Below are 13,240 nucleotides of genomic sequence, written 5' to 3'. Positions count from 1 at the left end.
GACAACATAGACACACGCACATGGCAACACAGACTCACACACAGGTCAACATAGACGCACACAGTTGACAACACAGACACACACACACAGGTCAACATAGACACACGCACATGGCAACACAGACACACACACAGGTCAACATAGACACACGTACAGGACAACATAGACACACGCACAGGACAACACAGACTCACATACAGGTCAACATAGACACACACAGTTGACAACACAGACACACACACACAAAGAGAGGGCAACATAGACACACACAGTTGACAACATAGACACACACACAGACGATAGGCCAACATAGACACACACACACAGAAGATAGGCCAACATAGACACATACGCAGAAGGGACCTTTGCATGGAAAGAGAGAGTGTCCGCCACCAGACCATGCGCAAGCCACGTGGGGCGGGTGTCGGCTGGGTCAGGGGCGGCGGGGGGGGGTTACTCAGAGGGCCTGGCCCAGCTGTTGAGGAGCCGCTGAACTCTACTTGAACCAGTCTATCTGGCCGTGATAGGTAATAGCGACCTGTAAAAAGAAAACCCCAACACAACCACAAAAAAACCCTCCTCCTAATCCAGCCACGACGAAGCGGCGGGGGGGGGGGGGTGCATAAAAAGAGCTTGGAGCTTCACACCAATCACTCGGACAAGGAAGGGAGAGAGGGTGGCACCACACCACCCGGCCTCTACCGCTACCCACCACGCTCACGTGTGCCGGCGTGTGATCAATTCACGGCGAGCGGGAGACGCAGCCTGGAGCGTGTCACCATCGGCAATCGCAAACGAGAGACGCCGTTCAGCACTCGACGCCGGACTTCCGCGACCGCGAGGTCCGACGTTCGTCGCCATGGCTCTGCTTCAGCTGGCGATCACCGTGACCATCACGATCTTCACGCCGCTGCTGCTGCTGCTGGCCACGTGGAAGCTGTGGGAGAGGTTCTGCCTGCGGGACCGGGACCCCTCGTGTCCCGCTGCCGCTGCCGCCGGGATCCATGGGTCTGCCTCTGATCGGGGAGACCCTGCACTACGTCCTGGGGGTGAGAGCGACAACGACGTTACCACCACCTACCACCACGAACCACGTGTGTGTGCGCGTGTCTGTGTGTGCGCGCGTGTGAGTCTGTGTGGTAGTGTGGGGAGCGGTGGTGGAGCGGTTAGCGCGCTGCGCTACGAACCTGGCGACCCGGGTTCGATTCTCGCTCACGGTCAACACCCAGTGGCGACGATTATTTGAACCGGTTCCTGGGCCTCCCCTAGGTTGACTCGGCATCAAATGAGTACCCGGTGCGGTGTGTCGTAAACATCGGCACCAGGGAGACAAAGGCGGCCGGGCGTGTTGCTGTGCCACCCGCCACCTCGTGTGCCGTGCCGGCCTTCATAGGTGCTCGCAAACAGCGCTTGCTCCAACAGTCGGCTCAGGCTACAACGGGGGTGATCTTTGTCGTGTGTTTACGTGTGTTTGTGTCTTTGTTTGTTTAGGGTGTAGTGCAGGGTTCCGCTTATTTAGAAAAGGCCCATCGCCATGTCGTATTGCACCACGCAGTGCATTGCGGCTCTTGAAATCTATTGAGGTTTTTCAACGAATTTTCGAATAAAAATGTCTCCTCTCTTTGGTACTTGGCTTTCTGGCCCCTGGTGTAGCGGGTTGCGCTCTGCGCTACGAACAATACCGGTGACGATCACCTACAACTGGTCCTGGGGCCCCCCACCCACCCCCCACAAATGAGTATCTGCTGCGAAGCATCGACACTGGAGAGACAAAGGCGGCCGGGCGTGGTGCTGGCCACCCACCCCCTCGTGTGCCGTTGCGGCCTTCATTGGTGCTCGCTAACAGCACTTGTCCCAACAGGTTGCCAAGGCTATAGGGGAGGTCTCTGTCTTTGTTTACGTGTGTGTGTGTGTATAGCCCGATCTGCATTGGCGCTCGCGAACAGCACTTGACACAACAGGTGGTTTTCAGAGAAGTTTGTTTTCTCTAATTCTACACAGGGCTTGCTTTGCTTGCGTTCGGTGGTGACCACGGCGACTCGCGAGCTCGCAGGGACAGCCGTTAAGCTATAAGTATACTGGATGTGGTGATCCGGGTGGGGAGGGGGGGGATATTTTTAGTTGTTGTTTCTGGTGGAGGGATGCACCTTGTGACAAACCGCACTCTGCTTCACCAGTGCCAAATTTCACCTTCACAAGCCCTTCCTCCCGGAGCAACCATTTTAAAACGATGACAAATGTACACATTTATACTGGTAGGAACCTCCTGGTTACACCAGCCTACAGGGGATTATTGTGTCCGTCCGTCCGTCGTGCAGGGAGGGGCTGGGTGGGGAGGGAGGGGCTGGGTTGGGAGGGTGGGGAGGGGCTGGGTTGGGAGGGTGGGGAGGGGCTGGGTGGGGAGGGTGGGGAGGGGCTGGGTGGGGAGGGTGGGGCTGGGTGGGGAGCGGAGGGTGGGGCTGGGTGGGGAGGGCGGGGCTGGGTGGGGAGGGGAGAGTGGGGCTGGGTGGGGAGGGGCTGGGTGGGGCTGGGTGGGGAGGGTGGGGCTGGGTGGGGAGGGTGGGGCTGGGTGGGGAAGGGAGGGTGGGGTGGGGCTGGGTGGGGAGGGGCTGGTCACCCCGTGGTGTCCTTATAAAACTCAACGTTTAACCTATTCACGCCGGCTTGTCCCCGCCCTCACAGTCGGGCATATTTGCGGAATACACCACGCCGCCGTTGTCCCTGGCCATTGACCGAGCAACCCAACGTTCCTACCAGCTCCCTCCGCAGGAATGTGTTAAATGTGACACGTTGCTGCTGCTGCTGTTGATGTTTACATGGCCGTCGCCCGAGTTCGATTCCCGCTCACGGCCAACATCGGCGACGAATATCTGAACCGGTCCTGGGCCTCCCCGAGGTCCGATCGGCCTCGTATGAGAACCCCGATGTGGCGTGTATAAAACATCAGCGTCGGAGAGACAAAGGCCGGGGGGCGGCCAGGCATGCTGCTGGCTACCCTTCCCCTCGACACATATCGCTACGCTCGTCACGTTCCGCCTACCCCAATCGATGTTAACGCACCCGGCACGACAAGACCTCTCGCTTGCGCGGTCCGCTTCTCGTCACGTGCGCGACCCGCTCCGGCGCAACCAACAGGCGCTCGCTCGCGGCACACGCGGCCCGACGGTCACCCTTTTGCTCGCGCGCTCGTTTGTACGCACGCGCGCCCCGTGGCCAAGCCGTGTTCTGATCGGAGGCGCTCGTTTGTCCGCCGGTGGGGGTCCACAGAGGGGCAGCTTCATGGAGATGAAGCGCCAGCGCTACGGCCCCGTCTACCGCACGCACCTCTTCGGCATGCCCACCGTGCGCGTCACCGGCTCTGAGAACGTGCGGCGCCTGCTGCTGGGCGAGCACCGGCTCGTGGCGGCGCAGTGGCCCACGTCGGTGCGCTCCATCCTGGGCGCCGGCTGCCTCTCCAGCTCCTTCGACGGCGCCCACAGGATGCGCAAGAAGGTGAGGGTGCCCCCCACCCCCCCCCCCCCCCCCGTCTCCCCATCGGCCATGATCTATCTCCACTGCTGTCGCCATCCCTCGCAAGCCAACTCGCTCTCACTCTACCCGGTTCACGGCGGGATGTAATTATCAGCGATGCAGGCGGCAGGTAAATATAAGTTGCCGGAGGACAAAACGCCTTCGCCGTGTTTGGAGTGTCTGGCCAGGCTGGCTGGTTTTCACTCGGGATAGTCCACAGTTTGGTTCACGTCGGATCAATTTTACGCCAGTTACCGTGCCCCCCCCCCCTTCCATTCCCACCGCACCGCCCTCCACAGGTACCGAACAAGCGGCAGAGCGAATGCGTGAATGAGAATACGTCGTGGATGATCGTAATATTTTTTTCCCCTCCCACCCCAGGTCATCCTGAAGGCCTTCTCGAGAGAGGCCCTGCAGAACTACGTGCCCACGATCGTGGAGGAGGTGTCGGCGATGCTCGGGGACTGGTGCTCGCGCTCGCGCCCCGTGCTTGTCTACCCCGAGGTCAAGGTGCTCATGTTCCGCATCGCCATGCGGCTGCTGCTCGGCATCGACGTGAACGGCATGGCGCGCGGCGAGATCCACGCCCTCGTCGGGGTCTTCGAGGAGATGATCCGAAACCTCTTCTCCCTGCCCATCGAAGTGCCCTTCGGCGGCCTCTACCGGGTACGGCGGCGTCGTCATCGTTTTTATTATTTATTATTTTCCTTCTACGTGACTTTACCGAAAGAACCAAGAAGAAGGTTGTTGTAGTCGTTGAACCGTGGCGATCCCGTAACCATTCTTGGTTTAGAGCAACCTGCGGCTCCGGAGTCATGGAAGTCCAGTTTAGCGTACGAGTCCAGTTTACCGTGGACGTCCATTTTACCGTGGACATCCAGTTTACCATGGAAGTCCAGTTTACCGTGGACGTCAAGTTTACCATGGGAATCCAGTATACCGTGGGAGTCCAGTTTACCATGGGAGTCCAGTTTATTGTGGAAGTCCAGTTTACCGTGGACGTCAAGTTTACCATGGGAATCCAGTATACCGTGGAAGTCCAGTTTACCGTGGACGTCAAGTTTACCGTGGAAGTCCAGTTTACCATGGGAGTCCAGTTTATTGTGGAAGTCCAGTTTACCATGGGAATCCAGTATACCGTGGAAGTCCAGTTTACCGTGGACGTCAAGTTTACCGTGGAAGTCCAGTTTACCATGGGAGTCCAGTTTATTGTGGAAGTCCAGTTTACCATGGGAATCCAGTATACCGTGGAAGTCCAGTTTACCGTGGACGTCAAGTTTACCGTGGGAGTCCAGTTTACCATGGGAGTCCAGTTTACCATGGGAGTCCAGTTTACCATGGGAGTCCAGTTTGCCGTGGAAGTCCAGTTTACCGTGGGAGTCCAGTTTACCATGGGAGTCCAGTTTGCCGTGGAAGTCCAGTTTACCGTGGACATCAAGTTTACCATGGGAGTCCAGTTTACCATGGGAGTCCAGTTTACCATGGGAGTCCAGTTTGCCGTGGAAGTCCAGTTTGCCGTGGAAGTCCAGTTTACCGTGGGAGTCCAGTTTACCATGGGAGTCCAGTTTGCCGTGGAAGTCCAGTTTGCCGTGGAAGTCCAGTTTACCGTGGGAGTCCAGTTTACCATGGGAGTCCAGTTTGCCGTGGAAGTCCAGTTTACCGTGGACATCAAGTTTACCATGGGAGTCCAGTTTACCATGGGAGTCCAGTTTATTGTGGAAGTCCAGTTTACCATGGGAGTCCAGTTTACCATGGGAGTCCAGTTTGCCGTGGAAGTCCAGTTTGCCGTGGAAGTCCAGTTTACCGTGGGAGTCCAGTTTACCATGGGAGTCCAGTTTGCCGTGGAAGTCCAGTTTACCGTGGACATCAAGTTTACCATGGGAGTCCAGTTTACCATGGGAGTCCAGTTTACCATGGAAGTCCAGTTTACCGTGGAAGTCCAGTTTACCATGGGAGTCCAGTTTACCGTGGAAGTCCAGTTCACCATGGAAATCCAGTTCACCATGGAAATCCAGTTTTCCATGGAAGTCCAGTTTACCGTGGATGTCCAGTTTACCGTGGACGTCAAGTTTACCATGGGAGTCCAGTTTACCATGGAAATCCAGTTTACCATGGGAGTCCAGTTTACTGTGGAAGTCCAGTTTACCATGCCAATTAGTTTAATTACAGCTGTAATAATTCACTCCCTGACCATTTGATGAATCGTCAAAATTTGGGGTCACGATTCGATTGTTTTTCACACTGCCTGCGGTGAATGGTAGCGCCTCTAGTGGCTTGCAAGGGGTGCTCGCCAGCCTAACGACAACGACAATTATCACACCCGCGATTCGATTCAGCATCGCAAGCTTTGTGAGGCTCGCTATTAATCGACCGATGCTGAACATCGTTCCACTCCCTTATCGTTGACTCGTAACTCGTTCACTTTCCCCGCTTCATTGCCAATGAAAATATTACGTTTTTTTTTTTTTAACGTATAATTCCCGACTGACCGTTCTTGATCGTTCCGCAGGGGCTGAAAGCGCGAAACGTCATCCACAGCAAAATCGAGGAGAGCATCAAGAAGAAATTGAGCAGTCCCCCGACGGACGGGTGCAAGGACGCGCTGCAGATGCTCATTGAACATTCGCGGGAAAACGGCAACTGCCTGAGCTTGCAGGTGAGCTTCTGAACGTAGCTTCGACGGTTATTATCACGTAGCCTTTCGCGACCAATATTACCCACAATCCTCGCTGTCGCCTGATGAGGCTGGTTGTAATTACCGAGCGAAACGTCGTTACTCGAATTGTAAATGTTGTGGGTTTACTTTCCAACAAAGCGGTGCGTTGGACTAGTAACTAATCGGCACGTTTTGTTTACGTGACAAACTTTACTAATTGGCCGTGTCGGGTGGTGGCGGGTTTAATGATACACTTATATTAACGCGATCTGACCCAAAAGAAAAAAAACAAATGGATAGCCGCCTCGATGGTCAGACATTGGTGCTGCTGGCCCAGTGGGGGTGGCGGGGGGGGGGGGGCGGGCAGGGCCCTCATTTGGGGGGGCTTTGCCCCCCTTACAACTTGTACGCTACCAGTGAAATGACAGAAGGGATGCAGTGTAGATAGTGGGAGAGGTACGGCGGGGGACGTGAATGAGCGTTTCACGTTAATTGGCTTTGTGTGCGTACTAGGATTGGAATCGGAGATGATGTTTGGTTCACCCATCGTGACTTGTTTCGTGATTTCTGGGGGCTCACGTGAGCTGCTGTGTGCCATGAGCTTTCGCTGAGCTCACTCACTTTAGAGCGCTGCAAACCGCTGGAGGCGCTCACCCTCTCAGCTCTCCAGAGAGAGAGACAGAGTCAGGGAGAGGGTGTGCGCACCTTGATGTACACGATGGCACGAAATGAAATGAAGCCCCCTCCAGTCCAATCTACAGCCCCGTCTCCAGCCCCCCGTGGCCTGCAGCCTCCCCCCCCTCTCCCCCGGTTGGTGCAGTGGCACCGCCTGCACACAAACGTGTGACAGCCACACCTGAGTGGGCATCCAGCTGAGACAGAGCGGACAAGCGCGAGCACAAGCACCCTAAACCGAGCGCTCAGCGCTCACCACTCCCCGCTCACAATTCACCGCTCACAACTCACCGCTCACCACTCGCCGCTCACAATTCACCGCTCACAATTCACCGCTCACCGCTCCCCGCTCACCACTCACCACTCCCCGCTCACCACTCCCCGCTCACCGCTCACCACTCCCCGCTCACCACTCACCACTCACCGCTCGCCACTCCCTGCTCACCACTCCCCTCTCCCCGCTCACCACTCCCCGCTCACCACTCCCCACTCTCCCTCTCACCGCTCACCACTCCCCACTCCCCGCTCCCCACTCCCCGCTCACCACTCCCCGCTCACCACTCCCCGCTCACCACTCCCCGCTCACCACTCCCCGCTCACCACTCCCCGCTCACAACTCCCCGCTCACAACTCACCGCTCACCACTCCCCGCTCACAACTCACCGCTCACCACTCGCCGCTCACAACTCACCGCTCACCATTCCCCGCTCACCACTCCCCGCTCACCACTCACCGCTCACCACTCCCCGCTCATCCACTCACCGCTCACCACTCCCCGCTCACCACTCACCGCTCACCACTCACCGCTCGCCACTCCCTGCTCACCACTCCCCTCTCCCTGCTCCCTGCTCCCCGCTCACCACTCCCCGCTCACCACTCCCCGCTCACCACTCCCCACTCCCCGCTCACCACTCCCCTCTCCCTACTCCCCGCTCCCCGCTCCCCCCAGGACCTGAAGGAGTCGGCCACGGAGCTCCTGTTCGGGGGACACGAGACGACGGCCAGCGCGGCCACGTCGCTCGTCATGCACCTCGCGATCCACCCGCACGTCCGCTCCCGCCTGAGGAGCGAGCTCAAGCAGCAGGTACAACGCCGCCGAGGTGCCTGTGGGATGTTAGCTCCCTCGCCTGGTACGCAGGAGGTCGTGGGATCGATCCCGACCCTGACGCCGGTTTGCGTGTCTCTCCCTCTCTCTCCCCGTGGTCGCGTGGATATTTCTCCGGGCCCTCCGGTTTTTCCCTTCACATTTTCTAATCAACGTCACGCGTCTAGGGGATTTGGCTGCTGTGCATTTCCGCGCCACCAAAAATTTGATGCGCCAGCCGTCGCCCTCGGCTTCGTGTCCGACGATTCGGCGGCCGCCCCCACCCTCGCCCCCACCCTCGCCCCCTCCCTCGCCCCCACCCTCGCCCCCACCCTCGCCCCCACCCTCGCCCCCACCCTCGCCCCCACCCTCGCCCCCACCCTCGCCCCCTCCCTCGCCCCCTCCCTCGCCCCCTCCCTCGCCCCCTCCCTCGCCCCCTCCCTCGCCCCCTCCCTCGCCCCCTCCCTCGCCCCCACCCTCGCCCCCACCCTCGCCCCCTTCCTCGCCCCACCCTCGCCCCCACCCTCGCCCCCACCCTCGCCCCCACCCTCGCCCCCACCCTCGCCCCCACCCTCGCCCCCACCCTCGCCCCCACCCTCGCCCCCACCCTCGCCCTCACCCTCGCCCCCACCCTCGCCCCCACCCTCGCCCCCACCCTCGCCCTCACCCTCGCCCCCACCCTCGCCCCCACCCTCGCCCCCACCCTCGCCCCCACCCTCGCCCCCACCCTCGCCCCCACCCTCGCCCCCTCCCTCGCCCCCACCCTCGCCCCCACCCTCGCCCCCACCCTCGCCCTCACCCTCGCCCCCATCCTCGCCCCAGCAGTGCCTGCGCAAAGCGTTCCCCACCTCGTGGTGTAACGATCCGCCTAGCGCCTGCGACCGAGCTGCCCTCGGTGCACCGTCCCCTTCCCCTCGCTCCTCCACTCTGTCCCGTCCCTCCCCTGTCGCCCTCTCGTGACCCCCCACCTGCTCCTCCGTTACGGTCGCTCATCCCTCGGCCCTCGCCCGCCCCTTTTCCGTCTAAATCGCTCGATTCTTGCTCACCGCTTTGAATCTGCGTAAAGTGCCTTGAGCCAAGGCGCTCTGCAAAGATAAAATGAGATGAAACAAAAACATTTCTACGAAAAAAATTCTACAAAAGATAAGATTACAGACATTTATGTCTGACCTTCGGGGGGAATCAGAAGCCAACGCTGTGTTGGCTTTTGATGGAAATCCGAGGTTACATCCATTCATCTTTGATTCAACCGAGGGGGTCGAGCTGGCTGCCAAGGAATTGAATTACTCACGGCGGGGGTGATGGTTTTTGTGGCCTTTGTGCTGTTTGCTGGCAGGGCTTCACCGCGGAGCGCACCATCAGCTCCCTGGCGGAGCTGGAAGAGCTGAAGTTCGTGGCGAGCGTGGTGAAGGAGACGCTGCGCGTGAGCCCGCCCGTGGCCGGGGGCTTCCGCGTGGCGCTCAAAACCTTCGAGATCAACGTGAGCCCCTTTCCTGCGCCGGAGACGCACGCACCCACTCGCAAGCACCCGCTCGCACGCACCCACTCGCACGCACACACCCACTCGCACGCACGCACGCACCCGCTCGCAAGCACCCACTCGCAAGCACCCGCTCGCACGCACCCACGCGCACGCACCCGCTCGCACGCACCCACGCGCACGCACACGCGTCAGAACGGACGACAAGTAACGCCTCACGGTGGCATTGTGTAAACTAAAAACTCTTTAAGACTAAACTGTTTTTATTTTATCAGTTAAAGCCCACTGAGCAATATAGATCTTTTTCAGAAGCGACCTGGCCACAAATTATAGCTTAACGAAGTGGCTTATCCCGTGGAAATTTATAGCAGCCAAATACTCTAAATGCGGCGACCACGGGAAGAACATGCAAACCCCAAATATACAGGCGTTGGTGTCAGGATCAAACCCTCGACCTCCTGTATACCAGGCGAGGTAGTTAACATCTCCTAGCCACCGTGGCACCCTCTCCCTCGACTGGTATCCAGGAGGTTGTGGGTTCAATCCCAACCCTGACGCCTGTTTATTTGGAGTTTGCACGTCTCTCTCCCTGTGGGCGTGTAGATTTTTCTCCAGTTCCTCCGGTTTTCCCCTCCACATTTAGAATCAACGTCACGCTTTCAGAGTATTTGGCTGTTATAAATTTCCGCGCGATAAGCCGGGTCGCTTCTGAACAAAAGAGCTACACAACTCAGTGGGCCTTACCTGGTGAAAAAATTTGAATAGTTTGTTAATAGCCTGAGATCGATGTAAAAACATCGATCTCGGGACACTGCGCTGGCACTGCCGAGGCCCCCGCTTCGACTCCCTTTGGCCCTTGAGCCGGGCGCTCGCACGCGCGGGTCGCCTCGGCAGAGGTCGCAACCGGGTACCCGATACCCGTACCCTACTCGATACCCGGCTACCCGTACCCGACCGGGTACGGGTACCCGTTTGCGACCCTGGTGCAGCCGGGTACAGGTACGGGTAGACCGTGAGTCACTGGTGAGTCACCGTTTGTCACTCATTTCCCAACGTCTTGTCTCTTCTCACAATTCAAGTTCCTAGAATCAACCCACCCACGCCTGCAACATGGCTTCATCCCAGAGGTCGCAATCAGGTACCCGATACCCGTACCCTACCCGTACCCGGCCGGGTACGGGTAGGGTACGGGTACGGCCGTGTACGGGTACCCGTTTGCGACCCTGGTGCGGCCGGGTACGGGTAAAGAATCAAAACCCGTTTGCGACCTCTGCGCCTCGGTGCCCTCGTTGCTCGGTCACCGACGTGATGACGCGTCCCCATTTCCTCCAACAGGGCTACCAGATCCCCAAGGGCTGGAACGTGATCTACAGCATCAAGGAGACGCACAACATGGCCGAGAACTTCCCCAAGCGCAACGACTTCGACCCCGACCGCTGGATGACCGGCGGCGGCGACGCCGGCGGAGACGCGGCATCGTCGCGCTTCACCTACATCCCGTTCGGAGGCGGCTCGCGCAGCTGCGTGGGCAAGGAGCTGGCGCGACTCATCCTGAGGATCGTGGTGGTGGAGCTGTGCCGGCGCTGCGAGTGGGAGCTGCCCAACGGCCCCCCCACGCTGGTGACGGCGCCGTCACTCTACCCCGTGGACAATCTGCCCGCCAGGTTCTCGGCCTTCTCGGCCGACGACTGGAGATGATGATGATGATAATTATAATGGTTCCTTCATTTTATATGGCGTTATTCATGCCAGCATTTAACGAAAAATATTTAAACGATTTTTATTTTACCAGGTGAGGCCCACTGAGCTGTGCAGCTCTTTTTCAGAAGCACCCCGGCCAAAAATGACAGCTCAATGAAGTGGCTTATCATGCGGACATTCATTGCAGCCAAATACTTTAAACGCAAGTTTCTAATTGTGGAGGGAAACAAACGGAGGACCTGGAGAAAAATCCCCACGACCACGGGCTTTATAGGCACCGCAAACTCCAAATATACAACAGGCGTCGGGGTCGGGATCGAACCCATGCCCTCCTGCATACCAGGCGAGGTAGTTAACATGTCGCATCCGTGGCGCCCCAGCTTCCCGCAACGCTGTACATTAATTATATATAAGGACATAATCCAATATATGCGCTTGGCTATGCACGGTACGAAAGAAGCCCAACAGACACACAGACACACATACACACCAAGCAAATGAAAAACCTTCTTCCAAGAAAAAACTAAAATGAATGAACAAAACAAAACTAAAAGCATAAACAAACGAACAAATATTCTTGGTTCTTTCGGTAAGGTTATGTAGATAGAAAATAAAAAAAAATAAAAAAAATATGTAAAAATAATACATTTTAAATAAAAAAAGTAAAAAACTATTATTTTTGATTTATTATTTTTGATTTTAATTTATTATTTTCTATCTACGTGACTTTTCCGAAAGAACCAAGAATATGAATTCCTGCAGTCACGAAAGTTTTAAGTTAAAACAAAAACAAGTTACCACAACAAAGGTCTACGACTTAGAACATCCCAGACCACAATCTCAACTTCCCCAACCATGGCAAGAAATATTCACAGTGGAGAGAGGCGGTGGAGATCATGACGATGCCTTCGAGTTTTGTTGTTTTGTTGATTGAATTCGGCACAGGCGGGGTAAGGGAAGTGATTGTTGAAGGAACGGTGGGTGAGCAAGGGGGTGGAATGTTTGGGTTGACTCGGTTTGAGCGTCAAATATGAATCGGAAAAAGATGCATTTATACTGGGGGAATCCGATGAGTTGTCAAGCTCTTTTTCACAGATGTGGATTGACAAAAGGTCAAAGGTGGCCAATTGTGGCATGAAAAATGGCCAAAGTTATCGTGGTCGAGATGCTAAATATTGACACAAACTGCATTCTTGCCAATACGTGACAGAGGCCCCACGATACAGGCCAGTCCGGCCCTTTGACCAGAACATCTGGAATGAGCCCAATCGCAAATCTCAGCGGTCAAGCAGGTTTGAGCCTCGATGGTGTATTTATGAGTGGCCACCGTGTGTTGTGGGTTGGTATAGTCTGTCGGGCTAAGCAGTGGGCAGCAGGGAGCAGTGCAGCGAATCGATAGTTGTACCCTACTTCTATGCACCCCACCTTGACTTCGCATCATACGCTCAAGTAGAATAGATTGTGTGAATGACGCCTGCTTGCGTTGATTAGCGATGGAATTTTTTAGAAACGCGTTGTCTACGATGCCAGAATATTCTCATTTGTTGCGTCTGGCTTCAATTGTAGCTTGCCTACATAGTGACGACTAATGTATCTTCATTAAACATTTTTATAAACACATGTTTTTTTTATAACTGTAAATTACATTTCCGTGATCCTGAGATGTACAAAATGTACCATAATTTTGTTAAATATATATCATTTTGTTTGCATGTGAATCTACCCATCGTAGCTTAGGCTCTTTAGTATTTTAACTTTATATGGTCATCTTTTGTTGATATGAAATGCCTTAATTATTGTTGACAATCTCCTATATTGGACAGCACTAAAATTTGTAATGTTTTGTACTGAATGCACGCTCGTTTGTAATGTAATTTCCATTAAATGTATTTCGTCTTCAACGAGACTTTGTCACATTATTACGATTCCAGGCAGTCGCCTCTGGTGAACCGGGTACTCGTGTGCAGTCAGTCGGTGGTCTCAGCCCAATCACCAATGACTGCGCAAAAAAACAACACCCCCCCCCCCCAATTAAATAAACTTTGGTTTCGCACTTAATTTGGTTCTTTGAGAATTCAAAACCCGGACCTGACCATCATGCGATGAACATTTCGTCTCCGATAGCAGAGCGTCT

At 56.0% G+C, this 13,240-nt stretch overlaps 1 protein-coding gene across 1 annotated transcript; it reads left to right on the top strand.

Annotated features, from left to right (window-relative positions):
* The first annotated feature begins 822 nt into the window (after positions 1-822).
* LOC133345588 (cytochrome P450 26A1) lies at positions 823-12,962 on the top strand. The gene is made up of 7 exons (XM_061556497.1): positions 823-1,049; positions 3,268-3,492; positions 3,892-4,176; positions 6,020-6,166; positions 7,791-7,925; positions 9,262-9,405; positions 10,741-12,962. The coding sequence occupies exons 1-7, from the start codon at positions 1,005-1,007 to the stop codon at positions 11,101-11,103; spliced, it is 1,344 nt and encodes a 447-aa protein (XP_061412481.1). The 5' UTR covers positions 823-1,004; the 3' UTR covers positions 11,104-12,962.
* Positions 12,963-13,240: the final 278 nt, after the last annotated feature.

The sequence above is a fragment of the Lethenteron reissneri genome, chromosome 22 (genome assembly GCF_015708825.2).
Source record: "Lethenteron reissneri isolate LAM-NWPU_2019-01 chromosome 22, ASM1570882v1, whole genome shotgun sequence".
Taxonomy (NCBI): Eukaryota; Metazoa; Chordata; class Hyperoartia; order Petromyzontiformes; family Petromyzontidae; genus Lethenteron; species Lethenteron reissneri.
Note: the sequence above shows the minus strand (reverse complement) of the source record. Positions and strands in the feature narration are given on the sequence as shown.